The sequence below is a fragment of the Mytilus trossulus genome, chromosome 10, assembly GCF_036588685.1.
Source record: "Mytilus trossulus isolate FHL-02 chromosome 10, PNRI_Mtr1.1.1.hap1, whole genome shotgun sequence".
Classification (NCBI taxonomy): Eukaryota; Metazoa; Mollusca; class Bivalvia; order Mytilida; family Mytilidae; genus Mytilus; species Mytilus trossulus.
In genome coordinates, this window is record NC_086382.1 from 16,211,726 (window position 1) to 16,223,807 (window position 12,082).

At 30.3% G+C, this 12,082-nt stretch overlaps 1 protein-coding gene across 1 annotated transcript in view; it reads left to right on the forward strand.

The window, feature by feature from the left end:
* The window catches only part of LOC134686944 (metabotropic glutamate receptor 1-like), a 51,163-nt gene that overhangs the window by 13,995 nt on the left and 25,086 nt on the right, over nt 1–12,082 (forward strand). The window contains exon 2 of the mRNA XM_063546804.1: nt 7,438–7,687. Within this exon, the coding sequence (XP_063402874.1) occupies nt 7,438–7,687 (250 nt within the window). The remainder of the gene's footprint in view (nt 1–7,437; nt 7,688–12,082) is intronic.

The window sequence follows — 12,082 nt, forward strand, 5'->3', positions numbered from 1 at the left end:
CACAAAAACTGATTGAATGAAATAAAATAACACTTAAGTGTTTAAAAAGTGGTCAAAATCTTTCGTCAGATGAACATGAAATTTGAGGCCGAAATCGGTCCTTCCCCGACCTACTCATATGATACGAATGAAAATAAACACTTGCTACAAAACTCACAATAGATACCAGGATTCCAGTTTTGTACGTAAGACGCGCGTTTCGTCTATAAAAAGACTCGCCAATAAAGCTTCAATAAAAAAAGTAAAAAAGGCAAACATAAAACAATCACGACTCATTCTTCAACGGTAAACATTCAAAGTCGTTGGCTTAAAACAAATTTAGGTCTTCACTTGTTGGAAGTGGCTTAGACAAAAAAATGATTGAAGATGGAATAGTCACATCTTCTCAGGGAAAACAATGTTTCTATTTTAAGATTCACGAATCGTTTGAATCTGCGTGAAGAATTAAACAATATGAGTATATTATGTTCTGTCCGTATATGTAAAAATTATCACTTCGTTTACATTTGAACTTTTATAAGTTCTTTTGTGATAAAGTAATTTCCATTAATGACTTTCCACAATGCGCTAGCTGTTTTGGAAAGTGGATCATTTACATACAAAACAAACACACAAAGGGGAACCTACAAACATTTAAATACAACAACAAAAAACAATTTCACTATTATTTCTAAATTATTGAACACAAAAATTTAAAAGAAAGAATTAACTATTTACAAAACCTTAACAAATTATCAAATGATGTTATTATCTTTTCATGATTTTACAATGAAACCTTGATGTCATAACTCAGTCGACTGCTTAGTTGTCGAGTTATTCAGATCTTACTTGTTTACCACGATCAATATGGAGACTTTTATAAGTCAATGTTTTCTCTTTTCACGTGGAAATGATCCGATGCTATAACAGAATTATAACCATTTTATAATTTATATGAAAACGAACAGCAATTATCATTATGTTTTTGTTTGTTGTTCATGCATAGCATATGCAACATATCAAAGGTTTCATCTAATTTAAACTTATCACACTGTTTTACATTCACCATTCTATAGAGCATTTCTATCAACAATAGAGCAATAAAAAATGACAATTCTAATTTCTTCTAACATGCTTGCTTTCCGTCTTTCAATCCAACTTGACTTTAAAGAATACAGACTGTCTGATTTTCGCTAATACTTTGACAAAACAAAACCCTACCAACAAAATAAATAAATATAATGTACAGTGTTAAAAAAACGCATTGGGAAACAAACAAAAAGCATACACATGTATTTTGAAGATTAAAAGGCTCCTTTTTATAATTTTAGATGGATGTAAAAGTGTTGAAGTGGTCGTTTCAAACATTTGTATTTGTACCAACATCATTAGGTTATACCATGGTAAAATCTCGAAAAGTATCTGGATGTTACAATAAAAAAAGATTAATTAGGTAATTTGCATGTATTTTGATGCCAAAATTTGGCTTGCTCTAATTCAAACAGCATTTTATCGTCAATTTTGTCAGTTTAGAATTACAAAAGAGTCAACAAAGATATAACCATGCGGATTAGAATGGAACGTATATGGCATGTGTCATGTTTACAACTTATCAGCATAATAGGGGAGTGCTTTAATTCAAGTATTCATCTTGCGAATTAAAACTTCTTTTCAGTATTTGTTAGTCTAAATAATTGTGACGTCTTGAAAGACTTATTTGGTTTTTTTTCGTTAACGCCACAAACACTTATGACGTATTGTAAGTGGGATTGAAAGGTTGTTTTTATTTTGGCGTCACAGAAAAAAAAAATTGAAATTGCCTTTTAAGACATCATAAATATTTTGACTAGGTATTGTTGTGAAAAGGATCTTCCCTTCTACGTTTTTCGTTCTGTCATTGACAATGAAATGTAACATTATATAGGAAGTAATTACTACAATAGCACTGGACGGTATCACTTGTGCTGTAACAATATCTTAAAAACGGCCATCCAATTATTTGGTTTCCTGTAATGATATTTGGTATGTTCTATTAACTTGTCTCTTGTGCAGCGCTTTGTTTTCGTTTTATGAAACAAGTGGGGGGAAAATGCCTGAAGCTCTCATTTATGAAATTGTCATTATTGGATCTTTATTCTTTAATCTTAAATAGCACTGTGCTATGATTACCTTTAATTGGCAGATAATACCAAGGAAATACCAGCATAATCAGGAATAAGTATAATTTAAATGTGAAAAGATTATTCTTATGAAAATGTATTCTCCTTAAAACATTTAAAGGAGATCGGTAGGTTATAGGAAATTTCGTCTATATCCGAATATGAAAACATTTCTTTCTTGCTTAATGATCTATTTTTTTAATTGTTTTGGTTGTTGATACTGGAATACATAAATAAATCAATACATGTGCTGTTTTAGAGGATATCATATCAGCAGACTGATTTGTAACGAGAATAACAGTAAGACATACTGAATAGTTCTAAATATCTTTTAAACCTTTGTCTCACACGAATAGACATAGGTCTTTATCATTACATTGACCGAATGGACATAGCTCTTTATCGTTACATTGACATATATTTAATAAATATGTTTTCAAGAAAAAAACCAAATGTGTTCTTAATCTTTATGTTTACCAGCCGGAATACTATGAATTTTGATGTATGGAATTAACTCCAGATTCTTTTTATATGTCTTTTGTCAATCACATTGTTAATTTGTTTATATGACAATAGAGATTATCTCCAATTGATGTATGGGCAAAACGTATCTGTTTATATATCTTTTTAAGATTCATATAGATTATCAGTTTACAGCAAATATTGTTATTCGTATAAAAAAAATCAATGTAGATATGTTTTACTGCACTATCGATTTATTATAAGTTTATACATTTTGTATTTACACTCCAAATCACAAATTGAATAGTTTAACAAATATCAAAAAAAATCAAAATTAAACGATTCTGATTTTGAAAATTACTCTTTTAAAATCAGTATGCATAGGTATAATAATGATATCGTTTATATATCTGTATAGACAGCTTCATTTTCACTCAAAGCAGTTTGTTGTCGATATTGTTCTGTGGTATTTTGTGACATTAACTACTGATTTTTATATTCAATTGGTCACTGGTGAAAGGTTTCCAGAAAATTTAAAAAAAAATGAGAGAATAACAACAAGGTTATGATTTAAATTTAACGGAAAGAGATATCTCAATGCAGAAAATATTAGACGGTGATAGAAAGTTCGGTACACTATTATGATAGAAAATTCGGTATACTATTGTCATATATGCACTATGATTCTAGATACATAATACCAAAAAACTAACAAATCATCCGTAAATATAAATTATAAATATTATCACAATATAAGCACCCCAAATCGATAGTATGGATGAATCAGCTTTTTTACTTATCTGAGATATTTTAAGCCAAATGTCGTTATTCGCAGTGGCAACGTTTAATATTCGCAACGTTTTAAACTATAACGACATTCACTTAAAATGTTTCATATAATAACGCAGATTCATTCATACTTTCGATTTGGGGTGCTTATATTTTGATATTATGAACAGAAATGCTAAGTAATATAGGGTTATTGCATGACTATTGGAGAATACTGTCCCGAGTGGAATTTTATATTGCACGAGCTTGTGAGTGCAATATACCGGTATATTCTACGAGTGTCCATATTTCCCAATATTCATGCAATAACCCTTTTATTGTATAGCAATATAATATATTAGAATAAAAAATGGCTTAAACTAAAATTTTGTCGTTACTAACGTCATGAATTTTGAAGATTTATTGCACTAGTGCAGTATTATAATTTATTGCACGCTAACTTTTGGTTACTTTCTGTGGGAAATATAATATTGCTATGCAAAAATATCTTATATACCACAAGTCAATGGCAATGACTCATGACAGAAAACATCGCACTGTAGCGAGACCACGTCTCAGCATAGGGTGTATTTGTTGTAGTCAGACTAGATTTATTTTTTGTTTTCTGTTTTTTAATGTTTTTTAAATACCGGTTCTATTCTATCAGTTTCCAAACAAATGTATATATTCTTTTGTTAAACTGTTTAATACGTTATCAAAAGTACCAGGCTTATAATTTGATACGCCATGGGGTGTGTTTCGTCTTCAAAGTACTAATCAGTGACGCTCAGATCAAAATAGATAGAAAGCCATACAAGTACAAAGTTGAAAAGCATTATGACTCAAATTTCAAAAAAATATGCCAAATAGGCTAAGGTAATCTAAAAATGAAAATCCTTAGTATTTCGAATAATTCTCACTTTTGTTAACAGTAAATTTATAAAATAACCATATAATTGATATTCATATCACAATTTGAGGTTTGATAAGTTCAAGTTAATAATGATGTATATATTGAAAGTCAAATTGATGCGTTGCTGCCTGATAGCTTGCTATTTTAAGAAGAAAAAAAACAGTTTTTAGTTATTATCAAACCTTAGAAACCATATCGTATTTTGAGGCAACAAATACAACGATATAATAGAACTTCCTAGCCTTTGTATTGAGGGCACGTAGATTATTCATCAACCAAACATTAAAGGCACACACTGTGCTGTTTAAAACATTTCACATTATTGCTTTTAAAATATTATTTGCCTCGACTAGTTTGTATAGGGAAAACTGTAGTATTACAATTTCCCAGCATTAGGTTGACCTTTGGTGTAAACAAGGCAGGTGAAGAAAGTCAAATTAGGAGCGGTTTGATGTAAGGGTACAATAAAAAAATAAATAATTATCTATGAATAACTGCAGTGTGTAAATTTACAACACAAATTTTAAAAGCTGTTGAAATATTTTCTAGAGAATTATTTGAAAAGGCTTCCAAAATTTCCAAAAATTGGTGTAGAATGACGGTGGGCATGGATAACATAAACAAGCTCCGTTGGAAATTGGTCATGATACTATTGGGCTTCATTTTTAAGAAATTGAATAATAAAGTTCTAACACCACACATAACTGTTTTATCCAGATTTTTATTATGAAAAGTGGTAAATTTAAGAATTGTTAGTATTGTTGCCTATGGCAGAATAAATAGTACCGTTTTCCCTATAAGATATCCGTATAAAACAACTTCGGACTATAATTGAATATACGGACGATGTACTCCGGCCACCTTTTTAAATAATGACCCATTACAAGGATCCTACAATTCCTCTTGAATCAAATGATTATTGACTTTTACAAATGCTTATTGAGAGGTGAAGTCTATGTATATTAGTGTAAAGCGAGAGTAAGTGTCAGTTAATAATTATACGTCTGACTTTCTCCTTCTACTGACATTCAATTAGTAAACAACGATTTACAGCGGTAGGAAAATATCAGCTAAAACATAACTCGAACATTTAAAGGAGCATTAGCTGTCAAATTCATGTTCACGGATTTGACTAAAATTATCATATAGATTTATAACTTAAATCCTAATTCGCCAAGCTAATACGAGCCCAGTAGTCAGAAATTATGCGTTGACTTGAGGTATCATTGATATGTTCATAATAATATATTAGCTGTAAACACAATTTTCAATTTTTGAAATATTAAGGCTTTCTACCTCAAGAATAGATCACCTTAGCTGTATTTTGCAAAACTTTTTGGAATGTTTGGGTACTCAATGCTCTTCAACTTCTTACTTTATTTGGCATGTTACCATTTTTTTATTCGAGTGTCACTGATGAGTCTTTATGAGACGATACACACGTCTGGCGTAAATATAAAAATTCAATTCTGGTATCTATGATGAGTTTATTATGAATTATGTTATAAATAGAACAACATATAAATAGAATAAAGTGCCCACAGTTGAAGCAGCGTTTAATAATAATTACATTCAAATTTTCTTCAAACTAAAGTCTTTCGCTATAAATTCAGACATTAAAGGAAAAATATATATTAATATTCATAGACTCACATTGACAATTATCAACTAAAAAAGAGTGGGTTGGTGGATTAACTAACTAACGACCTGCTGACGTAAACTTTATGCTATTATTTCTCAAACGAACCCCTTAAATAATACTTGCCCATGCTTTTCACGAATCTCATTTGCGAATCTGCATATGCCCGTAAAAGCTGCATATGCCATCCATTCTTAACAAACATAAACACAAACCATGTGCTGAGAATTAACAAACACGTGTTACCGCGTCATGTGCCCAGTAACTTTAATGTTCTTAATATTTTGATCGATAATATAAAAAATCAGGTTTTTTTCGTCTTTCACGGATATAAATTTAAGTATGGATGCAATTTGGGAAATCTTCGTTTCAGATTCATGGATCGTTCGGACATCGGTTGAAATTATTTTTTCTGTGGTTCAATTGGGATTCAAAATCAGACATCTGCCAAAAACGTAATAGAAAGTTTTGTCTGGATCATAAATAACCGGTTCATAAATAAGCATTGATGAAAAACTGTCAAAATAAGTGCAATTTGTGTATTCTCCTGTTAGGGATTATGAAAATGTACTCCGATAAATCTGTTATTTTACTGATAACCTCCAAATCTGGTCGTACTTTGACATGTAGTTGCTGCTAAAAGATGGAAAGGCCAATTAACACGTAATCATATATTTTTTATTGAATTTTTTTTTGTTAGCAAAGTTAGTATTAGATTGATGTTCAGTAAACATAAATCGTTAGCTATCTCCGTATTGCGCGTTAATTCATTGAAAAATTGATTTTAATGTCATGAACAGAAAGAAATGCGGCACATTATAAATAATACTAACATGAAATTACTTTCTATCTGTCAAATAAATATCTGTAATGGTTAACCATCCCTACTAGAATTTATACTATTTATGTTACTAATGTATATGCCTCAACCGAAGGCGTTATTTGATGCATGTAATAAAATAATAAGAAAAAGAAATACTCTCAACTCAAAAGCAAATTACCAAACGAAAAGTCTAATTTCTTGACATCTTGAAACTCTTCATATTTTAATTCATGGCAGGGCGACAGTTCATAGATCACTAAATTGCGAATTTCAGGTGGAACTTTTGAACTCACATTAAGTTAAAAAAAAAAACGAAATTAAGTTCTTCATATCTTATGTAAAAATATTTATCTAGCTACTTTATTTTATATTTTGACGACTTTTAATGTCTCATTGATTGAGAACAGCAGTAAAAATATTTAGATAGAATATTTCCAAAATTTTTAACATCCTTTTGAAAATTCATCTCAGGAATTACGATATAAAACGTTTACTATTGTTGTTCTTTTATTCAACATTTGTTATAATTGTGGGAGTACTTTTGCCCATTCTCCATTTTTTTCATCTGTTTTAATATTGTTTGCCATTATCTATTTCCTAAAGCCATATAACATAACCATATATTGATTGTACATGTTTATCTTGCATATCTCTAAAACAAAAAAAAAAATAACAAGCGCTCTTTCTGTTGCAGGCAGTTACGGTTCGAGGGGCATGGATAAATTTATTAAAATGGCAAAGACATATAATGTTTGTATCCCATTCGATGAAGGAGTTCCAGGCACAGCTACAGTAAAAGATTTCACAAATATCATTGAACAATTACTTAAAATAGCAAAAGCACGAGTAATTGTTTGTTTCTGTGAAGGAAGAACTGTTAAAACACTACTGGAAGCAACTAACAAAGTTGAAGGAGCAAAAGGCTATTTTCTTATACTAGGCAGGCAAGTTTATTAGTATACACAACATGTTTATTATCCACTATTTACTTTACCGAAAGTTTATCTATAGTATTCGTTCGAACCGTACATATGTTGGTCCGTCTTTACATCGTCGCCACTTTGAATATATCACTCCTTTCAAACAATGTATTGAAACTAATGACCTTTCAGAAAATCTTTTGTATTTATTTGAATTGTGCATCTCTTATTTTGAATTGATTTTTTTACCTTCATAATTATCAAATTTTTGAAATAAGGGACTTTTTTTTTATATCCAGAAAAAGAAATCTTGTATTACAAAATTCCCCTAAATGTCCGACTTGTATTTAATTAATCTATCACACATATTTTTTGTCAAAATGCAATGTGAGCACTAAGCTCTGGTGTTTAGTTTGTTTGGCTGGTTTCTATAAAATATTCAAGGGATTCAGGTAACAAAACATTGACTTATTTATGCAAACGAGGGGATGTATCGTCTGTATTTCAAAGCCGCTGTACATGATTACCGCATCTGGCCATCATTTGTCGTCCGCCGTCAGTCGTATTTTTTCTTCTACGAATCATCTGAACTAATTTAGAACATGGTAGTGTTATATATGTTTAGACCAGAGTTGGTATGGTTCATTCAAGAGGTTACAGGAGTATTTTGTAAATCATGCTAATGAAAGCAAATGACTGCTTCTTTGAAATCATAGTAGTTAAGGACAAACTGACGAAGTGATGTTCAGAAAGTCACGATTTAACGACTTTACAATTCAACCAAAATAGTCATACGACTCATTAATTCCGTTAGTGTCCATTGCATGATATATATTTTCCTACCAGTTTAAGTGCATTTGCCTATCAACTCGAAAACATTCTTCGACGGGAAAAAACTGTTAACAGCAAATATAGCGTTAACAAAATAAATATCTTCAAATATACGAGTATGACACAAACCATCAACTGACTCTTTATAGAACTTTTATAGACAAGTTTTGACGAATTTAGCGGTTTAAGCTTTTGTCATTAAAGCTTTTATAGATACACTGAACTATCAAACGCAAAAATGATCATCAATGAAAAATGTAGATCGATGTCAATTTGACTGAACCCAAACCATCAATAAAATAGCCTAGCCAATCTATAATATTACTAAAACATTATAAACCATGATTATACAGGAAACTATAAACAACCCCGTTATTGTCTTATTATTATTCAAGTTACAACATTTGATACATTTCTACATATAACGTCAAATTGAAATAATTTCCATTCTGTATACTTTATATACATATATTTATATTAAACGGGGTCATTTTTATAAATTTCCTGTTTACAAAACTTTGTTTTTTTGAAAAACTAAGGATTTTCTTATCCAGGCATAGATTACCTTAACCGTATTTGGCACAACTTTTTGGAATGTTAGATCCTCAATGCTCTTCAACTTTGTACTTGTTTGGCTTATAACTTTTTTGATATGAGCGTCACTGATGAGTCTTAAGTAGACGAAACTATAATTAATCCTGTATATTAATCTTGTTATCAGCTCTCTTTTGTACAAATAAGTATATTCTGACGATGGACGTATTATACTATAACTATAGTTTTCCTGATGATATGTTGATACTTAAAATGTACAGTCAAGTAGATATGAAAGGTGCAAATTTCTCTCACTATGTTTAAAAGTAAAATCACAAAAATATTGAACTTCTAGGAAAATTCAAAACGGAAAGTCCCTAATCAAAAGGCAAAACCAAAGGATAAAACACATCAAACGAATGGACAAAAACTGTATGAAGTTTTGATAAGAATGTTCTAGAAGATTTAGATAATAAAATGGTTGATCGCGTGTGTTTTGTAAGAGGATGGCCATTTACGTCAATACTTAGACCTGCTGAATATGCTATACTGCAAATATGTGTTTATAATTGTGTCAAAAAAAATCGGTTACTTTCTTAACTAGTTATATTGGCTAACGACTAAGAGTAATGCTCCGTTTACTCAATCCTTTTTTAATGTCCTTCTAATCTTTGAAGTTTACTAAACAAACTATAACTATTTCTTTGTATTCAATATGAATATAAACAGAAATTGCATCTGAATTTTCGAAATTTAGGGGTTGAGCATCAATATTTACTGACAATTCGTAGAGGGAAGAATATACATTTTTTATATATTTTAATGGGTAGAAGGACTAGCTAAATGTGAAAGCGGAAAATAATTGTATACCATAATCAGTATAGGAAGAAAACATGAAAATTAGAGACTCGATCCAAAGTAAATTGAATGAATTGATCGTTTGCTCAGTTAGCGGTGTTTGTTTCGTAATCTTAAAAAAAAAATCAACCGTAAAAATGGATGCAGTATGACACAAAAGTTGACTAGTCATATCGCATTTACCACAATGATTAATTTTTAACAAAGATGTTTTCCCGAGCCACTACATTTCTCAAAACTAAATTCATAATGGGTTCCACTAAACATCCAGTATGTGTCTCATTTGCGATTGCTATTTTTAACGTAATAGTGTAATGTTGACTGCATGTAAATAGTGAGTCCATATATCAGTTAAATAAAAACAAAATAAACTTCTTTTGATGCAATTTATTGCCCGCGAGAAAGACCCAGAAAACAACTGAAGTGTATTTGATAGCAGGTTAAAGCCTATATACTTCCTTTGCTAGTAGATTTTGCAGGTTAGCGTCAGTCAAAGATTCATACTATCCATGAAGGTTTACTTCAAAAATAAATGAATCCCCGAATGTCTGTTTTTATCAGAATATACCTAAAATGAAAACGAAAAGTGCAAGTATTTTTAAAATTTGCTTGATATAATCTCTTAATCATAAAAAAAACCTCTGCCAAATGTTCACAAAAACTGTGAAAGTTTGACAAGGTAACATATACAGCTGTTTAACAAATTTTAACTAGTTAACTGAAAAAATAAATTAGTAAAAATTATAAAAATGAAAAAAATCATTATTTAGACATTCTGTCTTTTAGTTCGAAAACAAAACTTCTTTCACGAACGTGACCTACCGAATTAGTCTATTACCGGATTTGTATAAACACGAACAACACGACGAATACCACATATGGAGCAGGATCTGCTTACCCTTTCAGAGCACCCACAATATTTAGTTCGGTTCCTGTTGCTTAGTCTTTACTTTTCTACGTTGTGTCTTGTGTGCTATCGGCATTGTTTGTGTATTTGTTTTTCTTTTTTACCCTTAGTGTTGTCAGTTTATTTTTATTTATGAGTTTGAATGTCCCTCTGGTATCTTTCGCCCCAGTTTTTGTCCAAATAAAGGTAAAATTCCATGAAAGTTTGATAAAGTTATTGGCAATTTATAACTTTAACCTGAGACTTAATTTTAAGGATGCCTAAAAACAGATCAGTAAAAACGAAAAATAATAATAAGTGTTTTCAAAATTTTACTCTTGATACTGTCATTTAGTAAAAAAAACATGTTTGTATCCATAAAATTGAATGGAGTTAATGATGACGGAAAAACTTTAACCTTAGACTTAATTAAGTTGGCAAATGAAAATTCAATTTTATAATTGAAAAATATATTCATTTGTGTGCAAATATTATCTTATATTATATGCTCAGATATTAAGGCAAAATGACCCTATTGTTTTAAATCATGATCATGAAATTATTGATTGATGTTATACATCATATGTCTGCTAGTAATTTATTATTTTAGGTCATCTTTTCGTTCAAAAAGGGATACTTGGAGATGAACTTAATCTTCATGACTTTTCAGATTAAGAAATGTTGACAACTGATCTAGTCCCTATGGAAATCATCCGCTGACTTTAAAGTCTGCCAAATATCGTTTGATGGATGAAATGTCACAAAATCGTTTTCAAACCACTGTATGTCGTTAAAACTATTGTAATAATTTTTTTAGCAACTGCTATAAATCCATAATTCTACATTAATAATTAATATATTAAAACATTGAATCCTAAATTGTTTAAAGCATTTTGTTTTATGGTTATAACTATTATTTATCAATTCCCGTCTGAACAGATAGTTTTCGTATCACACTGACTGACAGGAGTAAGATATTGATAACGGACGCTAACAATGCGTTAATTTGGTAATTAGCATATTTGCAGTGTGTTTCGAAATTGAGGTATTTCCATTTGCTAATTGATAGGTCAATGCTGACTTTTAAAGGTCACGTTTCTCTTTGCATATTCGATATATGATTATTTCTTCAACCGTATACAAAACATTTATATGTTTTACACGAAAATATTAAAATTGTAATATTTGATTCCATTTTGAAGCGTACAAAAAGTTTGAATTCGTTTAATGTCAACAGACGTCCGGACTCCTGAAACAATATTTACAATACCGTAAGCGGAATGATATATGATGAGAAGCTTGCAATATCG